The sequence below is a fragment of the Poeciliopsis prolifica genome, unplaced genomic scaffold, assembly GCF_027474105.1.
Source record: "Poeciliopsis prolifica strain line A6 unplaced genomic scaffold, Auburn_PproV2 SCAFFOLD020, whole genome shotgun sequence".
Classification (NCBI taxonomy): Eukaryota; Metazoa; Chordata; class Actinopteri; order Cyprinodontiformes; family Poeciliidae; genus Poeciliopsis; species Poeciliopsis prolifica.
In genome coordinates, this window is record NW_026562395.1 from 7,375,896 (window position 1) to 7,401,834 (window position 25,939).

The 25,939-nt window shown below is 38.1% G+C and overlaps 1 protein-coding gene across 1 annotated transcript in view; it reads left to right on the forward strand.

Moving 5' to 3' along the window:
- The first annotated feature begins 5,068 nt into the window (after positions 1 to 5,068).
- opn5 (opsin 5) overlaps positions 5,069 to 25,939 on the forward strand; it is a 32,458-nt gene continuing 11,587 nt past the window's right edge. Inside the window, exons 1-3 of the mRNA XM_055044579.1 lie at positions 5,069 to 5,187; positions 14,810 to 14,956; positions 22,857 to 22,976. Coding sequence (XP_054900554.1) covers positions 14,824 to 14,956; positions 22,857 to 22,976 — 253 coding nt within the window. The 5' untranslated portion in view covers positions 5,069 to 5,187; positions 14,810 to 14,823. The remainder of the gene's footprint in view (positions 5,188 to 14,809; positions 14,957 to 22,856; positions 22,977 to 25,939) is intronic.

Sequence of the window (25,939 nt, forward strand, 5' to 3'; positions counted from 1 at the left end):
ACCACTGAGAGAACTGGGAACACTTGGAAAAGGCAGATTTCTGTCTTATACTGCCATGACATTATGACAATTTGTGAATTGTGGAGTGAAATGTTACAGCTTGCTGTGAATGCTCTTAGCTGAACTCTTACACTCTGTGCACAATTATTATGCAAATCTTATTTTGGAGGATTTTTTAAAATCTCCTTTCTCCAGTGCTCCTGGGTAATCCAAAATATTAATAAGTCTCAAACATGAAGGTTTAAGAAAATGAGATTTCTTTAGGCTTTACTGGGGGATATTAATTGTATTGTGCAGAATTATTACGCAACTAAATGAAACCCACATTTTCCCATCTTCACTTTTTAATTTTCCTCTGGTTGAGTGAGAACGATAAACGACTGAAAACTTTCCAATAGTTATGTCGTGCAACACTGAACCAGCTCTCTGTAAAGCTGTTGCACTTTGCACATTTTGAAACAGCTTTAAAGCACATTTTAAAGCATTTTAAGTTGATGTAAGAAAAATGGAGAAGCAATTCTAAACCCGAACTAGACAAATGACTTTTGTTTTATTGTGACTGACTTGTTATCCCACTTGAATTGATGCATAAAGTAACAATGGCCATAAATAAGATGTAAAAAGATTTGATTAATTAGTTACTCAAAGGATTTCTGATGTTATTCAATGTTTTACAGTTACGATGTAACTGTTTCTACCCCTTATTTCAATAAAGCACCATACTTCAGATTTCTTATTGTGAAATAAGAAATCTGTATCTAATCTCATTGTCTTGGAACAACTAAGTAGGTTTTTTCATAAACTGATGCAATTATGGTGTTATGCCAAGATAGCAAAGCATGTCCTGTTCATTGTACAAATTTCTGTGTCTGGTTTTGGTTACTAGACGTCATTACAAAACTACTTCCTGTTGTCTTCTTCTTCATGGTTTATGCCAGTAGCAACATCCGGCTTTTGATCATGTGACTTGTGTGATGTGAAAAATGTATTTCCGTTGCAGTTTTGCAAAAGAAAACAATTTTGATATGACCAAGAAAAAAAGAAGAAGAAAGAAACACCACATTCTTACACCTGAACTCTTCATCAAAAAATGTGTTTTTTCCAAATTTGCAAATTCATTCTCAAAATATCAAGTTGGGCAATTATATAAGCAATAGAAACACAGCTACTGAGACAGAGACCAGATCTAGCAGCATTCGGTGGCAAGACTTTAATTTGATATTCAAAGACGATTTTCACATAATTCCACTATGTTTAAAGTGGAGTACAGAGAAGAAATTCACTCTGGGTTTATAAAGTCAGTGGAGATGTTGAGCAATCAGCAGCTCAAAATGCAGAAATAGATTTATTGATTTAGGAGAGCAGATAACAAAGGCACTCCTCACTTTTCTGATTTGTAAGAAATGTTTGATAATTTTCCTTCCACTTCGCATTTATGTCTCAACCTGTGTCTGTGCACCCTACATGATCCAACTAAATTACGTTTTTTGTTGGAACAAGGAAAACCATGCTGAAAAGGTCAAGAGCTATGAATATGTAGCCACATTGGCCCACAATAGCTTGTTTTCCAGAAGGTGTTTTCAGATTCAGATGAATATAAAAAGTTACTGGCAGCTGATTTGAGTCAGAAAATGTCAAACTGATTAACTTTCTAAAATGATCAACATACTAATAATGTTGATTCCTCTATCATAACAGAATAAAGGCCCACTTTATTCTGGTGTGTAATAAAATAAAGGTTTTCTGGAGGTAACGATTTTAATCCAGCAGGATTTTCAACTTTTAGTCTGGACTGGTTTTCATTTTCCTTCAGCGTACTTATTCACAAATGTACATCAACTTGTTGTCTGCAAACATAACTCAGTAATCTTAAATTAGATGGCAACTGGTTTGTTGGGAAAACTACTTTACAATTAAATTCAATGACATGTTTTCTATGTAGTTTCTACAGATAAGCACAAAACCAGCCTGAAAAATAGGAAAAGTGAGGCAGTGTATTAATCTTGTTGCCTTCAGGACTGTAGGGAATTTCCTTCCTGATGTTTGACTGGCTCAGTGTTTTTGTTTTCATTCAGCCACCCAGCGTTCAGCACCGGTCATGCTGCTCCAACTTCAGCAAATACACACACACACACACACACACCCACACACACACACACACACACACACACACACACACACACACACACACACACACACACACACACACACACACCCACACACCCTCCATCGCCCCCCCCTTCACACACGCACGCATTCTGCCTGCTGGTGAAGTGAGACTGAACCAGACAGGAAACAGTACAGCTTCATTTCAAAGTTGGTCACTTTCATCTTTAAAGATTAATATCGCACCTCTTCAGTTAGCATGCATGCACAAATCTTTTCCATATTAAAGACAGCATCTGTTTGTTTTTTATTCTAATAATTTGTCATGTTTTCAAAGCTTTCTCTATGTATTGTATCTGAAGTGAAAGCAGTAAGTGAACCCATCCAACGTCAGAGGCGCTGCAGTTTAACTTCTTACAGTTCGAGATTGGATCAGAAAACAGACCAGTGTTTAAACCGGGAACATTTCCAAATAGGGAAGGGACAAATTTTATAATGCCTATAAACAATTGGAGGAAAGACTGGAAAATGTTTGCTTGTACGAGGAGTTCCCTGCTCCCTTGGCCTTTGGTCCATCAAACATCAGGCAGCACTGGATCATGCAGATTAGGGAGAAGAAGAGGGACTGAATTCTCTACGCACCTAAAAATCTGGAAATCCGTTAGGACTGTTTTAACTTTGCAGAAGTCAGCTGTGATTTCTCCCGTGGTCAGGAGATCCAGCATCACTTGACAACTTGTGAGGCTCATCTGCCCACATTCTTCTGTCTTTTCCCAAACAGCAATCTGAATGAATCCAGTATCTGAATCCAGTTTCTGAAACGCTCCATATTTAACCTTTGTCCGTGAATTCGGACAAAGGTGACATGTCATGAGGCGTTCCGTAAATTCGGACAAAGGTTAAAAACTTATTTGGCGGCCATGAGAACATCATGCTGCCTTGCCCCAGACGTAGCTCTCCAATGCATTGGGTGTATTTGGAAGACCGCCATACTCCACATGATTTGATCATCGTCATGAACTGAGTTTGAGGAGCACATGACCATTGGAAAGAAGGAATGTATGAATAATGGATTGATGGTCGTTGGTGTGTTTGAGTGTGACAGGACTGAATTAAGACGTGTGGAATGACTTGGACTGAAATAATATTTTTTTGTTCACTTGATTGCTACGGATTAGATTCTCTTCTGCCTTTAAATCTGATTCAGTTCTGTGGCTCTGCTGGACTAGCAGCTGCATTTTCCATGAAACATAAAATGACAATAAATGAAGTTGTCCAATAGTTTTGATGTTTTGTTTTTGTTGTTTTCAGACATTGTGCAGCTGGCTCCATAAGAGCTCTCATCACATCACACAGTTCATCAAAAAGTTTGTGTAATTATACATGTTTAATTCATAACTCTTCTGTGAAAATGCTGACTACAATTTTCCCAAAAGAAGGCACACGTCGCCGCTCCCAAATGGGGGCTTGTCACTCCAACCCCTCTTTAAGACGCTGACGTCTCCTCTGATTGGCTGAATTATGAACGTACCTCATGTAACTGTTTACGTCTGTCGCTTCTGTGATTTTTAAGGACTTAACCCATGAACAAACTTATTCACATGTGATCTTAACAAAATTTCTTACTTAATGGAAACGCCGCAATTACAAAATTAGTTTTTTCAACAGATATTTCTGCACATTTGCAATGGAAACAGTTGCTGATGGAAACATTTCTGGCACTGATGACAAGAATGTTCCTTTCTGGCGCATCCCTGAAGTGTTGCGCTGGACTGAGATCTGGTGACTATGGAAGGTCCCTGGAGTACAGTGAACACATTGTAATGCTCAGTAAACTACTTTGATATTATTGGACCTGCGTTGCATGGTGCCTTTTTTTCTGCTGGTTTTCATCTTGAGAAATTGTTCCACTGCGGTCATAAGGCGATGGATATGGTCAGCATCAATACTCATGATGACTGCAGGACATAATGGGTTCTCAGGAGGTAATGAGAGGAATAAAGTGTTTCAATAATCAAACTGAGCTGTTGATCCCAGGCAGGCATCAGTCTGGGGTTTTGTTTTCTTTGGATGCTGTTGGAGTTGAGGCTTCATCGTCCTGTTGGTATTCTAATACTTTGGTCCTAATGAATACCGGCCGACTTCACTACATGTAGATCCCTTAATTCATTTTGTTGATCAATTATCATCGGTGGCAAGTTATGGTGGTTTGAATTGTATGTTAGCAAACAGATGAGAAGGCGTTCTTGATAAAGGAACATCAACAGATATACTCACATTTGTACGGTATTTCATACATTTCATACATATTTCAGATGAATGTGTATTTATCACAAAACGTGTCCCCACGTTTTGCGATAACAGCATGCAGGACAAGTAGATTTAATTCCACAAATCGCTCCATCGTTTCACACCACATACACCAACTTCTGTGTGTGGATCTGACTTTACTCGTTTTGAATTTGCATATGCCTCAATCCGTTTAAAAGGGAAAATGTTAATTTTGGGCTTTCCGCACAATTTATAAATTAACCAAGTCAACAAGTTGTAATAACTTAAAATGTATAATCAATTGATTTGTATGATCTTTTTGATCCTTTTATTGCTCTGCCTCCCCACCCCCCCACCTATAGTGTTTTCCTTTGGGAAACACTATAGGTGATATCCAATTTGTCTGTAATTATAAAAAAAATTATTTGATATGCACAACGTTAAGGGATGAAAACAAAATTCAACGGGCTCTAGCGCATGGAGTAAGAGTAGGTTGTGCATCAGCAAGTGAATGGTGAAGGACAATAAATGAATGAATGAATAAATAAATAATTAAATAAAAGGCTTTTACTTTGAAAGGCGTGACCGGAAGCCAGAGCGGCTCTGACTCTTAAAAAGCGTAGAGTGACGGTCTCGCGACAGCTTCTCTGACTGATGCAGTGAGCGGGTCAGAGTCGGAGCGGCTCCGCGGCTCAGAGACCTTATCGCGTCATCCGCGCAGTTTCCAACTCAGCGGAGCAGGGACGACCGGCAGCCCACGGGTGGACACTAAACTTTGAAGCGGGATGACGTCCGAGCGATGAACACAAGGTGAGTTACAGGGGCAAAACATTCTCTGTACTTTTCCTTTGAATTATTCCAACTGTAGATGAAAGACACGAAGAAGACTGAAGTGTGTTTGTTTGGCTGAGTGATGTGTTATTGTGGCTATGAAGAGTTTTCCTTCTGTAATTCAGACAGAAAGGATGACATTTTTTTTCTCTATATATTAATACCATAATACTTTTTTGATAACGAAAAAGTTTGGATATTTTTGTTGGGGCTTTTTATTTTTATTGTCATTTTTTATTTTTATTTTTTAAAGATGACCTATAAAAGCTCCATTGTGATTTAAACCCTATGGGAACTGGAACCGTGTTGAAGTGGAAAACCTTCATGCGTGATGAGCCACAGTGTGATGACAGGTGTCATCTTCATCCTGAGACTTCAGGTCTCTGTGTTTGTTTCCTCTCCTGCTGGGCTCTGCAGCTGACCATCAAGGCAATAAAAAATATTAAATAATGTACGAATGCGTGTATTAAAATCCCAACACTATTTGACTTTAAAGTGCAAAAGTCTCATGAAAAAAGTGGAATTTTGCACAGAAAACCAAGAGAATGAAAGAACTATGTATTGCGCACTGCTGGTCAGCTGACTGAAAGATGGTCTCTGCATGTTTCTGTTGCTTCCAGGAGGAAAGATTTAGTTTCTCATGATGAAACAACCACATGAACTCGTTTTAGATTGTTTTCAAAATTCTCCTCAAGCTATTTCAAGCTTTGATTGATCATTTCCACACATGCAAGTGATCAAATTTGAAGCGCATCTAATGGTGACAGTTGTTGCCTGATTTGGCCCATTTGGATAATAAATCCTCATTTGTATGTTGTTGTGTTACTGATCTCTACTTAATTTTTAATCGAGTCAACTGAGTCGCCCTACCCAGCTGTAGGTTCTGCAATTAATGGATCAAAAATGAATCAAATTTGAATTAAAAACCACACATGGACAATAAAATGTTTTTAATTCAAAAAGTCCCATCTATTGAGAAAATAAAAATGCATAATTTTTATGCAAAAGAACCTTTTTACTGCTACATTACTGAACAGTCAGCTTGGCTGTTGAATTTTTGTCAAAAATATATCGATGAACCTTTTTCACTGGTAATTATTAAATAAATATGAGTTGAACATGCTTTTATATTCATTCAGTTTTGAAGTGTTTCAGAAAGCCTGGATTGTTCATGAAACTTATTTCGAAATGTGGACTGTAGATGGCGTCTGCGCTGGTGACAAATTAAGATTCTACAATCAGAACAAAGGCAGGACATGATCAGAAACAATGAAATTGTTTAACATATATATGTTAGCATATATATATATATAATATATATGTCTTTAATATTGTTAGTTATTTTTGATTTGCATTATTATTTTCATATTCTCTAATATTCCTTGATTAATCAAAGATATTAGATCAGAATTGAAAAAGACCAAGAGAGAAAGAGAATGAATACACAGACAAGTAAATAAATAAAAATAAACACCAGAACATGGAGTAAGTAACGCATTTACTGACGTACCAAAAAAGCGACTAATTTCACAAAAAAAATAAATAAATTATCGTGACGCATTCAAATTTATGTAATTAATTAAACTATAGCCAAGAGCATGCAGTGAGAGGTTAAACTTTAACACTAAAACAAGCTACAAGTGGCTTGTCTGTAAAGGCTACCTGAGCAGAAAGACGAATTACTAGTAAATCAAACAATGCCAGTTTGTTCGGAGCAGTAAGTTCTAATAGGTGAAAATATGTGCTGAGGGTCTTACAATGTTGTACTTGTCGTGCTCCTCAACTCCACAAAGGTTACGGTTGGAAACATGGAAGAGACGGCGTCTGGTCCTCGCGGAGCAGAAAATGTATTACCTGCCCCGTAAATGCAACCTCTCCTATAGCAGACAGAGACGTTTTTCAAAAAGCAACTTTTGGAAGAACAGAGTCTGCCGCCTGAACCTTTCACACGAGATGAAATAACCCTTTAAGACTGTTAGATTGTGGCGATCACGTTGACACAGAACTGATGGACGGCAGACGGCTGTGGGGATGGGACGGTATGCGATTCTTCCAGGGTGATTTAAAACAGCATGTTCTCAAGGTATTAACACACAAATTTCAAGTCCAGGTCCTTCATCCAGAGGTCTGCTGATAGCAGTGAACCTTCTAAGATGAAGTGATTCAATCTGTCAGAGCTCTGAGTTTGATTAGTCTGTTCTTAGAGGTGTCTGCAAGATTAAGACGTAGCTGGATAAGAAAACGGTTTTCTCTAATCTGAATTCTTCTGTTGGAATCAAAAGTAATGACGCTTTCAAAGATACATGAAGCAAAGGATTTTGTTGATACTGAACACTCCTTCTGATTTTATACCTTAAATATTCTAACTGATCACTAAGCAATGCGTGTAACTGGATGATTCACAGAGTAAATATTTTGTTTGTCAGGAAAACACAACCACGTTTGTGCTTTAAAATAAATAAATAAATTAAATAAAATAACTGCCCAGCCAAAATAATCATCAAACTGATTTCATCAAATTCAACTATCAGCAATGTGTTATAGCCCAATGCATGAGCAGCCTTTGCAATCCTTCTACCTCAGCACTACCTCATACATGGGGAACAATGCAAGGATTAATTGAATACATTTTAAATGATGCCCAAGACCTCACGGATTATTTTGAGATGTGCTTAGAGCTTGGATTAGTTGGCATTCCTAAACAAATCTTCATTCGTTGGGACTATAGAGATCCGGAACCGAAATGAAATCTGAGGTTTATCACCTACCAGCTACAGAAGAACAGTGCTGACGTTTGTTTTTGTGTGTGTGTTTTTTTTAAACACAGACATAAACTCAGTGAATCTGAAGCTCTGCACCAGCACAGCTCGCTTAAATCCAACAACGGCTTCACCGGTTTGGTCCAACATGTAAAAACAACTTTCAGTCATTCTGTCAGGGCAAGAGGGAGAATAACAGCCGATGGAAAATAAATAATAAAGAAACAGAAACTGACAGAAACAACAGGTTGACTACCTTTGGTCAAACATGTAAAAAATAACCTGCAATAACCTTCTTTCAGATGGTTTAGAAAGTGCCTTTAGGAACTCTAAATATAATGTAAAAAATAAGAAGACATCACGTCACTCAGAGCACAAAGCGTAGAATTAGACTTAATAGATCTGCCCTTCTGGACAGCTCTGTGTGTGGGGTAAGGAAAGCTAAGGTTGACCCTATTTTTTCTTTTTCTGAGGTGGTTTGTTGTGCATTGACAACACAAGCCACAAAGGTTTCCCTCCTGGGTAAATGCTGCTGCCACCTGCTGTGTGAACCAGATGTGAGTCTGACCCAATCCGGTCTCTTCCCCGCTGAGAACGATTTCCTGTCTGTATCATAGGCTTTGAAAGACCAAGACCTTGTTACAGTTTGCATTGAACGACCTTCAGAGAGGCTGAAGGTCGTTCAAGAGCCCCTATGTGAATTCCATAGGGGCTCTTTTGCAGAACACAAGTTGTGTGAAGTAACAGCTGAATAGAAACAGTGTGTGATGCAACATACTTGTTTTTGTAGAAAACAGTAATTGTCAGCTGCTAAAATAATAAAACACCTTAATAGTTTGCCATAAAGTCGGCACAATCCTGGAGTGTTTGGGTTTTTCTTGTTTTTTTCAGTCTTTGTCTCCATATTTAGTTCAGTCTTGTGTTGTTATTGTTCAAAAGGTCTCGCCGTTCTGGTTGTGATACAGGCATTTCGTTTGATTCATCGTGGTCTTAAAACGTCTTTAATTTGAGCTGGTGAGACCTGCAGAAACCCTGGATGAATAACTTGGCAGTTTATGAGCTCAAAAACACTTTAATAACAATCCAATTAATTATTGGAGAACAGAGCAGGCTGTTCATTTATCGCTCGGCAAATAATCTTATATATACAAACCAAGTCTTATGTTAAACTTTGCAGTACTTATGCACATTTAAGCTATCAAACATTGTCATTGCTTCAAATGTAAATATTTCATTTTATAAATTAAACAAGAAATACATTTATGAATATAGTGGATTTATTAGCAGGATCAGTTACTTATTGGTTTATAGGAGTCCAACGTTGGAAAACATAACAACGTCCCCCAAAAACACTTTCACCTTGACTTAAGATTTATTAAGGCTGTTAGATAAGGCAAAAATAGAGAAAGATAGATGATATTATCCTGCCAATAAAAAAGATTGATCAGATAAATTAGACTGGTTATCTCAGCTCCTTGACTTGCGTAAAGACTTCCAGCCGCTGCGTTTTCACTCTCCTCTCTTTGCGTCTTGAACTCAGCCATCACACCGGCAAAACCTGAATCCAGAATCACCACTTTGCTTTTTCATTCCCTCTCCTCTGCCTTCAGTGACATTGAAATATTTGTTTCTATTTGTCACCAGCAACAGTAGCTGTTACCGCATCGTCCTTATAGGTGTTTGATAAGCTGCATTTCTGCACCAAGCTGTTAGGCAACCCCGCTTGTCCAGCTGATTCCCTCGTTTAAAGCCCACGTGTGTGGCCAGGCATTAACTCATTCTGACACAGACTAATTGATTCCACTGAGGGAAGGCTCTCTGTGTCCACAACTGTTGTCAACTTTGCATGGGTTTAAAATTGATATCTCTACTGTTGCATGACCTTTAAAACTTAAGAGACAATAATTAGGAAGGCAGAGATTAGTTATTAAGGTTGGCCGTTGTTTACGATTATGCAGGTAATTACTCCTGGGACTAATGCTTTTTTAATCAATGGCGTAACTGCAAAAACGGTTCATGTTTTTCTGTTGCAAATGTGACTGCCAAATCCAGATAATTTGGAAAGTTAATTGTGTAAACAAAGACATGCACTGGGTTGCACAAACAAAGAGCAAGAACAGATGATGTTAGAAATAAGTTAGTCTGAAAAATACAGGGCATCCGTAAGTCTTAAATTAATCAATGTAAAATTAACACCATAACATATCACGATAAAATTCGAAGTCCTTGTACTTGGATCTCTTGATTGGCATCCAGTCTGTTCACACTTACTGTCTGTCAAACCGATTCAGGAGTGTAAATATGATGAACCTAATTAACACTGCGGTGACCTTTTAGCCTTTTGTCTTTGGCTAAAGCCTTAAAATACACCTCACCCATTTCAGAGGTGTCTGTGTTTTAGTTTTTAATCACCCTGAACTTTAACTGCCCTTTCCCAGAGTTGCACAAGAGTTATGTGACTCTGCTCACTTTCATACGTATGATTAAAAAAAACAAGAAAAAAACAAGCTGTTGTCCCAGTGTAAACTTTTCTTCTGCCATTTTAAAAAGTGAGAAATTGCACGCCGTTTTCTCCTGGTGTCACTTTGACACTTCAGACTAAACTGTGTGAGTCATTCACCCTGAGGGTTTGGGCTTTAATCGTCATGATGAAATTGACGAGCTGGCATATAAACTTTTCTGACACATGGAGAATTTATCTCTGCATCTGTTAGTGCCTGTCTATGGAGGACAGACACTGACAGAAATATTTAAACGGCCCAATAAATAAATCAAAATGTTTAAAATGCAACAATTCATTTTGAAAACTGTGAATCTTACCTGACCTTAAAATTTTGTTGACATTCATATTTAATTGTGTTCCAACAAATTATATATTTAAGCATGTAAAATAAATGTTGCTGTTTTAAATGTATTGCTTTATGTTTTCCCATTTACTTATTGATGCATTTTGTCTCCTAAATTTTGTTTTTCCTCACAATTCTTATTATGTGTTCTTTTTACATTTTCCTGTCTCCTATTTTTACTGTACCTGTAATGATTTTTGCTTCATTTTGTAAATAAAGAGGATTTATTTACAAAATGACAGGGCATCCGTAAGTCTTAAATTTAAGACATCAGCTTAAGACATCAGCTTAAAATGATGGTTGCTTAGAATTACGTTACAGAGCGGAAAGCATCCTGGTTAATCCAACCAAAACAAGGGCTAGCGGGAGAAATGGCTTGTGTCTTCAAGCCTCCAAAATCTGGCTTATCCTGAATGCTTAAGACTGTAACTCGAAGGTTTTTCAAATATCCAAAATAACGAATTAATAAAACTGAACTGAAACCACTTGCAGGCAAAACACAATTTTTTTTTTTATATATAAAATCATCAGCTCATTTGAATCCATCGTGCGATTCATTGATTTATTGATTATTGTGACAGACTGAGGAAAACTGTAAATAGAATTTCCATTCACCAACACTTTGATATAAGTAAGAAACTCTAAACCTATTGGCAAACATCAGCTGTGTGGGAATGTTCACAGCATTGATGGTCCGATGTTGAGATGTGAGGAGGAATTTGGCCGAAGCGCTTACGATGAGCAGTACTTCACTGCACTGCGATCACATTGGATACGTGGCAATAAATGAACTGAAAGAAGAATGTTTGATTCATCTTGTGATCTCTCGGTTTAATCTTGGATACACACAGTTTAATAGAGCAGATTCTAATCCTGCCCTGGGGTCTGATCAGTACTTTACCTCTCCATAGATGCTTAGTGTTTCCCTTGCAAGTAAACAAACTGCATGTCTACAAATTGGTTAAAAATGGACTAATTTCAATTTCTTCCTTTATGCATTTGTGGTGATTAAAGTGCTGTTGGCTTCTGGTTGGGCATGGACGAGTCTTTATTTGTTTGCAGCTCTGTTGTATTGCAGCAACAAGGTTGGAATCCAGGAGTCAACAGTAGCTGCATATCTGTTGACAATATAATTGCACAAACTGTAATTACAAAGATACATTTGCTTTATGGAAACACAGCAATTAAAAAAATAAATAAATAAAACAGTGACAGGATGAGGTGTTTTTTTTTTGGCCGTATCAAAATGAGTGTATGAGGCAAAACTGCTACTACTGGCGGAAAAGACGAAGACGACCACAGGATGTTGTAGAAAGAACTACGTTTAAAAAAAAAAAAGATTTATTATGTGAAAAGTTCCCAGAAAATGTTCAACTTTTCACACTCATTATTTTCCAAGTTTTGTCTAAAAAAAATGTCTGAGATTAATCTAAACCTTCCAGAGTTCTTTCTAGCAAATCTTCAGCTTTTGGAGCACAAAAATGTCTTTGCTTTTTCTAGAAAATTTCTCAGATTGATCTAAAAGTTTCTATGTTTTTTGCAGTTATTTACTCCTCCCTTTTCTTTTATCTACGCTGTTATAGTTTTGGCCTATTTTGGAATTCAGTCTATGTTTTTTAATTATTCTAGTTTATTTTTATGAATTGGTCATACTTTATTGTTTTTCACTGTTATAGTGTGTAGATGTTTATGATTGTGTTACTGTTAGTGTTTTTTAAAAATGTTTTCATTAATTTGTTGCCTTTAATTGTGGTATCTTTAAACTTTTAAACCTTGGGGTTCAGCACATCTCCAGTGTTTCTTCATTACAGACAGTAGGGACAGTGTCTCCATGTGTTGCCGCAACTGTTTGCAGGTCCACAGACAATCAAGTTAATTCAGCTCTAAAATGCTTTATTAATCCCAAAGGGAAATTAAATAGTCATGCGAGGTCCTTCTGTTTCAAGGGGTACGGGTGCATAAGCATGATTGACAGGAATAAGACCCTCCTCCTTGAAGCAGTGTTTGTCTGCTGATGGAAGGAGAACCACAGGGAAGAGGCAGAGAAGCTGGATTTTTTCGCAGATTATCTGTCTTATATACTGTCAGGACATTTGTCAGAGTTTTAACAAATGTATAAAAATCATATTGTTATCAAAGTTACAAACTGCAGTGTCCAAATACTTGGAAAGTTTTTTTTTTGCAACATAACAAAGAAAAAGATGCAAGGTATTCCCTCCAATTCCTGGAGAGCCATGACTAGTACTATTTTTTTGTTTTGTTTTGTTAGGCCCAGTAAACAAATGAAAATTGGACTTTATTTACCCTGATTTCCTGTCTAACGCTCAGACAAACCTTATTTATGCCATCCTCGGTGAACCATGTGATCCACCCCAACCTCCTTTTCAATCAAGTTTTTATGTTTTTCAGACAGAAGTCAATGACGTTAAGACACAGCCGAATGAAGCCAGACTGTTGCAGCATTTCTTTACTCCCAAGTCAGCCGTTTTTCCTGTCTGCGTCGTAAATTCAAAATGTCTAAAAGCGGTGTTTGTCCTAAGCTGCTGCAACAGTTGTCTTAGACTGGTGAAGTCCGATTTAGCGAATGATGCAATCTTCTTCACAGCGACCTCCTCTGACCCCCGTGTTTTCACCAGGAAGGAAGCGCTCATTCCACCTGCATCCTCTGATTTCACGTCCCCTATGTTCGGAACATCAAACTCGTTTGGAGCCGACGGCTCCCATTTTACACACCTATGTGGCTAAATGGAAAAGTTTCAGCGTTTCAGGTCAACGCTGGTCTCAGCAAGACATTGGTCCAGTACAACACGCTATGATAAGTTTTCAGGCTTACAATAGATGAACCTTTCTATATGACAGAATAATGAGATGTGAAAGTCTGGAGAGTTTGGGAGAATTTTTGAGCAGCTCTTTTTAATGGCTTTTTGAGCAGCTGTTATCGAGGTACTTTAGCTCAGATTTGATCATTTAACAATGGATATAAGATCCTCCTGATACAAGATCACTTCCACCAGATGCCAATGAAGAGCAGCTGCTCACTGGCTTTACTCATCTTTACCTTGTTGCTTTTCAACTTAAAAGTGCAACCATGACACATACACCATATGGAAACACATACAAAACATATTGCACTGACTTAGACAGTAAAAACTAATTTTACTTTGTTTAAATGTGTATCTTTTTCTTTTGTGGAAGAAAATGTGAAAGCACCCGTCTTGCAGTCACATCTATACAATCCAGTGTGTGCATAGAAGTAGAGCAACACCGATCTGATATTAATATCTGCATTGGCACCGATACTGAATGTACCCAATCCATAAGAGCGGATATATTTTGTTTAATTTTATATTTATATTATACTGCATTATATTTTAAATTTCAAATTACACTGCATGAATCACTTGGAAGAAGGTTTGTTACCCTATATTTGTACATGTTTGTTTCTTTCATTTTTCTTTTACATTGGCTGTTCTGCGAATCACACTAACTGAACAAATTCAAGTTGTGTTGTTTTTACATGTTGAACAAGTTTGTGAAGCCTTTGGTGCATTAGAGTGTGCTGTACTCTCCAGGGTTATTAAAGAAATTTATAATTCAGTACGTTTATGCCTGTGATTTAAAAAAAAAGCATTTTAAGTCAATTCTGTTATTTTTCTGCAGCGGATCGGAATTATACGATACTAAACTTCAGATATTGGTATCGGCATCAGAAGTGAAAAAAGTGAATCGGTGCAGAACACCAGTTTAGCAGTCATTTTCTGTTTCGCTGCAAATTGTCCACTATTTATTGGTACTTGTGGCATCAGATTGTTTTTGCGCCGGTTGTTTTTTATTCAGATAAGGAAAGACAGACTCATGCACCGAACTATGAAGCAGAGCCAGAACAGGAAGTGTTGCTTTTCTGCAATGCTTACCTGAAACCTCGTGTCTTTGTGAGCCGTTTTCTATTTAAGGAAGCTCTTCTATTGTTTCAACCTTCTTCCTTTCACTTCACAGGACATTCCCCACTGATGGCAGTGATGGAGAACACAACATGGCCATACCCTGCATACGTCCCCCATTATCTCCTGCGTGGTGACCCCTTTGCTTCGAGGCTTTCCAGAGAGGCGGACATTATTGCGGCTTTTTACATCTGCATCATAGGTGAGTTTCCGTATCAGCCAACATCCACCTCAGCACTGCTTTCACATTTCTTGTCATTCCACACATTGTACACCTCTCAGCAAAACTCTTTAATGTTTGGGGTTTATTTTGGTGAATGTGAGTCTTTCAGTTCCTGGAAAATTCCACCCAAACAAAGCAGTGAGGGTGTGTAAAATATGTCACACCCTCACTGCAAGATCGAATATTACAGTTAAAGTATTAAAACTAGATAAATTAGTACATAATGTCATATAATTAACAGCTGTAGTTAAACTCCGGTTGGATTAGTTTGTTGTTTAGTAAAACTTAAGGAAATAAGTGCACGCACACATGCATATAAAAAATGTGAATATTGCCTAAAATGCAGTATTTCTTGCCAGTCATTTCAGAAAGTGAATATTATAGAGATTCATGACGCAGAGTAAAATATTCCAAGTTTTTATTTTTTGAAATTTTAATGACTCTGGCATACAAGTAAAGATGGCTGTCTTGAGCACTATGACCTGTTGTTTGACTTATTGCATCAATGTGCTGTGGCATGGAGCCCAGGCTGCTTTGATAGCTGCCTGGCTCATCTTCATTTTTGGGTCCACTGTCGCTCATTTTCCTCTTGACAAAAGCCTAAAGATTTCCTATAGGTTAAAGGTCAGCAGAGTCCCCAGGACTATAAAGAACAGGAACATCCTGGTCATTGAATCAGGTTGTCTATCTGAACTCTGTTTTTTTTTTTTTTTTTTGTTTTTTGCCCTCCATACAAGGCCTCCTTCACATTATTTTTTTGTTTTCCTTCTGGCCCTCCTTTTGAGGCCCCTGTGCCCACCTGGTTTGGGTTTTGTTTTGTTCCCCCTACCTAGACTCTTTGGGGAATGGGTGGATGTGGGGGACTTCCATGATCTGTAGATGGTTGAACTTTAGTTTCTTCTGTATTCTTGTAAATTGGTCTTCGGTAGATTAGTGTTCCTTTCTATCTAGCGTTTATGTTCACTTCAGTTTTTTTTTTTTTTTTTACCTTTCATTTAAGGTTTTCTTACGTCTCGGCGTTGTTTATCTTCCTCTCCTCCAGAAACCACAAGTTTCTGTTTTTAAGCGTATTTGGTACTTTACTATATCAAGTATAACAGCAGTGTCTCACGGAGTAATGTTCTGAGAGTATGCTGACTTCTATTAGCAGTCAGCAAGAAAAATATACAATGTGCTGTCTATTAGTCTGATCCAACAAAGAGAGCATTAGGCAGCTTCACCCAAAAGTTCTGCAATAGTGTTTTGAAAAAACTCTACAGGTGAAGATTATTATTTTTTTTAGGTCTAATCTAACCTGTGCTTTGGCTTTATGACCGGGGAAAAAGGTCCAAAAAGTAAAAAATAAAAAAAAACGTAAAAAGTCCAAATGGATCATTTTCTGTTGGCAGAGCGGTGAGTCTCAGTTTTTGATCGCAAAAACAAAAGAATATCGGACGCTCAAACATCGACTCTAAAAGCTTCTCTTCATCTTCAAAGGTTCCAAGTCTTCATCGTGAACAGTGAGTTGAAAGAATGTTCATGCATGGATTGGTTCTTCATAACCGGTTCAACTCCAGCTGATTAGACAGCAAACTGGAACAAATTGTTATTTTTTTTTAAAGTACTTTTTGGCTCTAGTATCCTTTAAAAGTGCTTACACAAAACGTAGGTAATGAGAGAGAGGAAAGACATGCAGCAAAGGTCACCAGGGATTCAAAAGGCTTCCTCATGTGGGTTGTGCTTGATTCCTGTGCCACCACAGGACCATGTGTATTTGTATTTCAGCCTTAATAAATAACAAACTACCCCCATAAATACTAATTAATGCAAAGAATCTACATGTGACTAATTTATTCTCAGTTTAAACAATACTTAGAGTATTGACTGAAGAAGGGTGTTAAAGCTTTTGTCTTAAGGGTATTTCATAAAAGCAAGGTTTTTCACACAGGGGGTAAAACACACATCAAGGTGTTCTATCTAATGTCTGAATCAATGACAGAACAAGAATAACTGAGCTGCTGCACACGCTGAAGTCTTTTAGCTAATGGACTGAAAGACAGTCTGCTGATTTGTCTTCATCTCCCCTGGAATGTGAGTGCGCTGGCTTTGATTTATCAGGTGTGTTTTAATGTCCATCAGTTTAATCAGCCATCTTAGTTAACCTTTTAGACATTAACATTCCTCAGATCAGCGTAAAAACAACAGCAAAAAAGAATATCCTTCATAGAAGCAGACGACCTTGATGCACTTCTTGCAACTTTATGGACGCATGTGAAGCGCTAACAACTGACTGAAACTGACACATTCTTTTGAAACAAATGCGTAATAAATAAGCAGTGTAGGGCATCGTGACAACTCTGGAGGAGCTGCAGGGATCAACAGCTCATGTGGAAAAAAAAAATTTTTTTTTGAGATCACAATAGAGTTGAGCTTGAGGGTACTAATGCATTTAGGATGACTGACTTCACAATCAAACAGAGATTTTATACAATACCTAAAGTTGGTGTTTGGGATAGTCTCCAAATTAAAAATACAAAAACATCAATATGTACTTCCTGTTTGCAGATCTGAAGGTTTGAGGATTTGGAAGTTCCTCTCTCTCTCCTCATATCCTGTCCGCATTCCATTAGTTATTATCTCAATATAGCAGTGAGGTCTGCAGGGTGGCTGATAGAGAGGAGATTCAGCTTGGTGCTGCTCTGTTGTGTAACCACAAAAAGCACATTATTAAATCTCAATTAGCGAGTTGTGGAAGGGAACGGCTTTTGAAGAAGATAGCTTTGTTTCAGTGGGATGAAGACGTCAGCCGTACAAATAACTACACTACGAAACCACCAACAGGCTCCACTGGCCAATGTTTGTGGAGGAGGAAAACTGGGACAAATGGAATATGTTCTGATAACATCTGCTAGACGTCTCACAGGGCCCAGAGGGCATTAACAGTATCGCAGCACGTGTTTAAGATAGAGAAAACCCTGATATTAATACACTGTTCAGTCCAACAGACACATTAAATCTTAAACACTGGAAGAGGTTAAAGCTGACACCAGGTGAGCAAGTTCACCAAAAAACATCCATCCTTTGGACATCTTGTGGGTTTTGCACAGTTTGGTTGAGGTGGACGATACAAGAAAACAAAATTAAGTTATTTTTCTGTATTAAAGCTGCCACATGTAAATTTAATTTAAAAAAATATATGTTCTTTACATATTTGTTAAAATTATCATTACGTCTTGACAATTTAAGACAGACAATTTGTGACAAAGTCTAACTTTACTGTCTTCTCCCATTGCTCCCAGTACTGACTGCAGAAATACACCACTCAGAAACAACCAATCAGAGCCAAATATTTGTGTTGCTTTGGTGGAAAAAAAAAAAACTAATCAAAGTTGTATTTCATAGGATTCAAAATTTTATATCTCAAAAACAAAATGACCCAAAGAGCTTTGTGAAGTTATTTTTTTAAAAGTCTATTAAAAATATTTTTATGACAGACTCTAACATTTTATGTTTCCGTGGCCACAAGAGAACCACTAAATAAGGTTACCCAACAGGGTTAGTGCTGTAGCAATAATAGTTTGCTCACCAGTTGCTGATAACAAAATAAGCTTTTGTATCTATTACTGGTTAGACCGTCTCCAAATTAACAGAGTGTAACGTAGTGTCTCACTTTTGCTTGAAGGCCATCAGGAAGATCACATGATGAGCAGTGAGAGCCAGCCGCAGGTCGAAAACCTCCAATATTAAAAAATACTGAGAGATGACCAAGGTCTTAATGTTGTATCGCACTTCTTTATATTTAATGTAACTATTAGTGAATGTTTATGAGTCTGATAATCTCAACGCACTTCTGAAATAAATTTGTTCGCAAATATTGTGGGTGGAATATTTTTATTCACATTAGTTTTAATTTCTTGTTTTCACAGCAGTTAAGATGACTCTGGAACCCAAATAATTTATTATGTAATCATGTTTTTTTTGTAGAAAAATGAAGATTTAGTCTTTTTTATTACAATTTTTTAATGATGGAAAACACAGAAACACATGAAAAAAACACCCCAAGAAGTAACATTTTAGGTCATATTGGTATTGAATAATAACTAACATAAATTCACACAGGTGAAAATACCTTGTTAACTATCAGATTATTATCAAAATAAAATTATGATAAAATGCAATTTTTGTTGACATGTGCTTATGATTAAAACACTATTACGCAGCATTTTGAATGAAATGTAAACATCAGACGTTCTGCTCTGTGTGCTGCTGACTGACAAAATGCAAAGTTCACTCACTAACCTGTTAAAGTTGGCCCCAAAAACACATGCAAGTTTCTGAAAAAAGTCTCCAAAAACATTAGAATATCACTTTTGGAACAACATCACACTTTTCTTACTGCTGATGTCAAAACAACTGTATATTATCTTCGATGGAGCGTGAATTATAGCTAAGAAAAACACAAATATATTGAAGTTTACCAGAAATGAGGCAGACAAAGTCCAGGTCCTCTGGAATAATGTTCTTATAACTCCAGAGGACTAATAAGAACACTATTATTTGTGAAAATCTGAATTATTTAAACTGCAGAACAGAAATCGTGTTTGGATCTAGCAACCTGCTTAAATAAGGGATTTTCCACATCTGATAGTGTTGTTGGCTCTCTTTGATTGGGGGTCGAAATTGCAACATTTTGTTACATTTTCAGCTGTTGTAGTTCCCTTTGCGCTCCACTGTGTCAAACTGTCCAAATCTTTTGAAAAACCCGTTCCCTACCGTCACACATGGTGGCGCTGCACCAGGAACCTCTGAGAGAAAATTACACAAAAAGCTCTGAGGACGACACTGAGGGAAATTTCCTTCTTCATGAAATGACTGGTGTCAGATTTTAGCAGTTGCAGGTTTTGACTTTTGTCTTTGGCAGAAGGCCACCAGTCATTGCTTGCTTAGGTTACATTTAGCCAGAATGTTATATTCTCCTGTCTGCTTGGTGGTCACATATGCATTCAAACAGAAGAAGTGTTCACTTCAACCAAACCGAGGTCAAGGTTTTTAGGTGGGACAGAGTTCGCTATTTAGTTATTTGTTCATCAGAGTTATTTGTACCAAATGAACCAGACTTTCTAGCCGAAGGAGTGAGAGTTTGACTGAAGCGGACCAAACAGGGCTGATGTGGAGGCGCCCAAATGAAGCAGGTTCAGCTGGTGTACATCCAACGAAAGCAGTCAAACAAAAGGCAAAACTGATTTCACAGTCAGTTCAGTTACTGTCAGAACCATTAGACAATTTGCTTGTCACTGTGAGGAGTTGACGTTCTAAAGGTCTACAGTTATCCTGCCTCACAAAAATCTTTTGTACTTGTACTTCCCAAGACACTTCTGAATCATGAGTCAAGCTCTAAAGCAAAATAAGTCTCACAGCAAGAGTTCAAATGACATCTGCTTCGTTGTGTCAGATGTGAACATCAGAAAAGTTTTCAGATTTCTTGTGCAATTTCTGTCCTCCGAGGTGCTGACACACTTAAAAAACCAAAGGTTCATGAGTCAGAGCAGAGATAAACTGAAGCAACCTTATGCAGCGTTATGACAGACCTATTTTGTAGAGAAAAGATTTACTGTTTCTGGTTTTTCTTATTGCTGCTAATTCGTCTTTGTAATATAACTCAACATCCGACAGATTGGGCAGAGAGCATCTGTGAATATCAGTTTTCAGTTCTTGGCAAAGACTTATTAGAACTTATTTTAGGATTTTGACTAGGCCATGCTGACACTTGAATAGACTTTTTTTTTCCTAAACACAGTCATAGTTATCTTTCTAGCTCTCCTCTTCTCTTTGTCCTGACCAGCTTTCTTTGGCCCCACTGCATGACACTTCCACCACCGTGTTTCATCATTGGAGTGGCATGCTCAGGGCTGCGTTGAGACTTGAATTTTGAAAAGTTACATTTACATAATTGCAAGGTTTAAATATACAGGCCAAAATCATTTTCAGATTTTTGTTTGTGAAAACATTTTAAAAACTCATTTATGCGTCATTTTGTCCTGGTTTGCCATGTAGCAAACCCAATAAAACCCACTGAAGAACCCATGTTCCAGTAACCATTCTGATGATTATGATTATTCATATTTTTGGAAGCGTTATGACAGACCTTATGAACTAATACAGCAAGACATTGAGCCAGATATGAAATACATTTTGTTTATCCCTATTATTCATCCAAGTAGGAGGACCAGGTTGGCAGAAGCGGAGGGGTTAGACGGTTCATGTCGTCTCAGAGTGTTTGTCTGTTTAACTTTCACATCGACCCACAGCCCAGCTTTGGCAGAGAGCCTCCATTCGCTATTATGTTCCTTCCTGGTGTATCATATGAGTACATGGGAATGGGGAGAGGTGCACAGTTTGCTCATTGTGGCAGTTATTAAATTAATTTCACCGCGTGTGCCCCTATATATGTGGTTTATTCAGTTAAAGGGATGTTTGTGCGGATCAAACTAGCTGAATGGGAAGCATCTGATGGGAAACAGCTTGGAGTTGAAGGCTAACCTGCTCAATCTGTGGGGAAGATGCTACAGGTTCAATTGTTTATTTTTGGACTCCATTAAAGCCACACGTCCACTTAACCTGCATGTGTCTGCTGGTGACGGTTAATGCGTTAAAGTTTTCCGGTGACATACAGGTGACTGAGGCCAGGTTGGCAGAGGAGTCGCCTGGCGGTGTGAAAGTTGTGGGTCGATTGCCACAAGTTTCCAGGTTGAGGTTGTGTTGTACAGCAGTGTTCTTCAAAGTGGGGGCCATAAAAGTTCACAGATAAGGGTAAAATGAGAAGAAAATGCAAAAAAAAAAAAAAAAAATAGAATCCATAAAGTTTTTACATCAAAAATTTAAGTATTTGTTTATTTTTTGTTTTTTATAGAATCTGATCTGTCTTTCCAATTGGCTCTCAGTCAAATTTATCAGGCTGCCTGGAAAACACATAATGCTGCCCCTTTCATAATTTAGAAAACTAAATTATGAAAAATAAAACATTTCTGTCGAAATATACAACCTGTCCAAATGATATTCAAATTGCATTTATACAATTAATTATGAAAAGACAAAATATAAAAAACACAAAATATATCAAGAGCCTTTAGGGATAATTATGTTGTTACTCTCAAGTTTTTAGCTACAAAACACTAAAAGACACAATAAAAACCTCATAATACTAAAGACTACAATCCAGTTCTCAGTTGGTGCTTCATAATATTTTTAGAATATATTCCTTTCATGTAACATAAAATGTCCAGATCAGAGCCATGCTATCCCCCAGACATCGGCTCAGTGAGGCTTTGCAGCTCCTTCGTTTGGTTTGTGGCTCTCTGGTTTGCTGTCAGGTCCCACTGGACTCATTAACATCCTGGTATTTTCAGGCGACAGCAGTGAGTAGGAAGACTTTGATCACCCTTTGTTCATCACCTGCCAACCACCGAAGCACAAATAGCCTCCATAACCAATTAGCATTAGGCTAATTAATGTCTTTGAGATACATACATAAGTATAAAATATTACAAGGCACAAAAAAAAAAAACATTTTACACGTTATGCCTCTCTAATATCACTCAGGTCCTTTGAAAAAAATAACTTACATTTAAAATGAAGCTTTATATATATGACACACTGCAAGAGAAACACAAATGGCATAATTATATTGTGTGTTATCTTTTCTCATCATTTCATGTATTTAATATGTGAAACCTCAGCATGACAATGAACCACCTTCCAGGTGAGGCTTGTACATAGCTGTAGTTCATCTCCTACTTCTTCAAAACTCCACTGTCCATCTAAATTGGTGTAATCTACTTTGCCTGAAGCTGGAAGAAAAAAAGATTGCCTCACAGTAAAGCTTTCTCTCTCTCTTTGACAGGAATCCTGTCTGCGACAGGAAATGGCTACGTCATTTTTATGACCATCAAACGCAAGACCAAGCTGAAGCCTCCTGAACTCATGATCGTCAACCTTGCCATTTTTGATTTTGGCATATCAGGTAACGAGAAACACCTGATACATGTGCCTGGTCCATGCTAACTCTTGGAGTTGATGAATGGAGGGTTTTGAAAGGTTATTGCATGTTTAGACATTCACTAAAACGTACACAGATGATTTGACATGTCTACACAGTTTTTTTAAACTACCTTAACAAAGTCAGGGCTTCTATCCTTTGGTCTGATCTTCAACTGACCTTCAGGCTCTCAAGCCCTGAATTTTTTTTTGAAGGAGAGTGGGCCAAATTTTCCCAGTGACAATGTAAAACTGATGGCAGCCATTGCCTCTCATGGTGGCAGAGCCTGTTATTAACTGTTAACCTGTTATTACCTTTTGAAATGGGCCCAAGTTGGTTTAGCAAAAAAGAAGAAATCTGTAAAGGAGGAAGATGTTTTCACCAATTCCAGAAAGCTTTTCTCGGAGAAAACCATCATGCTTGTGTTTTGCCAAAACATCCGATGACACATATTGCATCTCCCAGCTTCCATACTGTGCAGCTGATGAGCTGAGTGGAGACAGCTATGCACGATCATTTGCTGCACACAGGAAACAGAGTAGAATCATGGGGGCTCTGGAACGATGGACATTTCAGTCACAGGTAGAAAAGCCAAGCTAACGACCTAAACAATTTGCAACAGGCTGTTTGAAACAACAGGCTATTTGAAACAATCGCCTGTTTCAAATGAATTGTAGGAAAACCGAAATCACGTAAAAGATGAACTTACAACAAAAAAGTTTAATATAAAGGATAGATCCAAATTTATACTCTGTTAAATTGATAGATAAGCATGACTAAGATCAAAGATCTTTCTGGAGCCTTCAGAACAAAGATGGGTGCAGATTATGACCCTGCGAGGGGATATAAACAGGGATCAAAATAATTTGACCTGCCTGAATAATCTGGAAGACGCAATAAGGAGAGACGAGGGTTGCTGGAGACAGATTCACCGTGGACTCAAAGCTGACGTCCATTGGACACATTCATGCACATGTAAATGTTTACAAACACTTACACATACTTGTCACTGCCCAGCGATGTTCACATCAAACTGTTTTGGATGCAACACCAAGCTGATAAGATGGAGAGTCGCCAACACACACATCAGCCAGGCTGCCACAGCAGATGTGAGATGGCTGCCAATGTGGAGACGAGACGAGTTCAGATTTTTATCTTTATGAGACACAGTGGGGTGACTTGATCTCTCTCCTAATAATGAATTAACTAGAAGACATCAATTTAGGAACACTTCCTTCGAAAGAGCAGAATGTTTAATGGGCTCTGATCATTTTTCACGACTGTTTTTTACATCTATAATTAAATTCAACCTCTTTGTTGTAGATAAAAGGGATTAAACACTTTGTTACTTTACAAAGTTCTGCTGACTTCATGTGTTTCAAATCCTCCCATGAGCCAGAGAGCCTCTGGAGAGCCCTGACCCGGCCCGGGCTGCTCTGTGAAGTTCACAACATCATCCAGTTCTGGTTCACTTCCTGTCACAAGCCCTGCTGAAAAGTCCTGGATCTAATCCAACTTCCACTGACAGACGTTTAGGGAGCAGAGCGCTGGGTGCACTGGGATATCACAATGCCTGATGATTTCTCCATCAGATGACCAGCTGTCATGTTGTTTGCTTTATTTAAAACTTGCTCAAAGTAAGAGAATACAATGAGTCGTCTCCGTTCGCTCATCAAAAACGGTATCGACTGACTTACAGTCAAGTGTGACTTGCATATACTGTTTTCCTCTTCACAATGCACTTTTTGACTGACACATTAACTTTTAACTCACACCGACGGACATGAGACAAGGAGTAAACGTCACTGTTTGCAGCAGTGAGGAAAGATAAACGCAGAGCGGGAGGAACGAGTCCTCAGCTGGGTGTTTGAAAAATTTCCTCTTCGTGACAAATTTTTTAATCGATGGGACTCAGAGTTAGGAAAACGCAATACTTCTATAGCATTCACGATGTCGTGGTGTGGGAAGCATCCCCGTACGCTGATGTGTCCATGATGCCTCAGCCGCCGTGCTCCTCGGTGTTCTGTGGCTTGTGGTGTTTGGGGTTCGTGTGACAAACCACTTCTGACCTCCAACGGGGAAACATTCAGGATTGCAGATACAGATCGCTCTATTTGAACGACTTACAAAGCCCTGAAGAAAGAAAACGCCATGCACAGCCTGACCAGATTGTGTACATTAAGCCAAAGTGATTCAAAAATAACACACAAAAACACAAAAATGATTTATGTCTCTTTTTCAGTATAACATAACAATGCTGCTTGTGCAAACCTGCTGCATGCATCATCTGTGTCTGTGTCACATCAATGAGAGTTGAGCTCAAATTGAATTGCTTGTTATCAGTCATTTCTTTATGCTCATGAATGAAACATTTTGTCCCCTAAGGCTAAACTTAAACATTTGAGTAATGGTGCAGCAGTGGACTGTGGATGTAGTGAGTGAGAACAACTGGTCTAATCTGCTGCTGTTTAAAGGGAGATGAATGGAGACTGCAGCAGAAAGAAAGTCAAATATAAACAGGATGTTCAAAATGACTTCATCACGGCTGTCGCAGGGAGATAGATTGATGTCATTAGGCAGCTCGGCAACTGACAGCAGCCATCGGCGGCGGAAAGTGTTTCTGTTTGTCTTTTTCATCTCAGTTTTGTAAATCAGTTCAGCTGGAGGGAATTGCTGTCCTTTTTGCCCCAGACTAAAATAAACTGATTACTATCTCTTCAGTGACCACACAAGAGAAGTTTCCACCCACTCGGGAATTCCTTAAGTGATAGAATTACACACAGATGTCAGAAGGGAGAAATAACACGGCAGGACGATATTTTAGGCCACAGAATTGATCGGTAAATCGAAAGCAGTTCTCAGCAGAAAAGGGCAAAGGTCAAATAAGTGTCCACAGGGAGGAGCTTTGTCATTGCAGATTTTTAAAAAGCTGAAGCTACCGCAGTAGT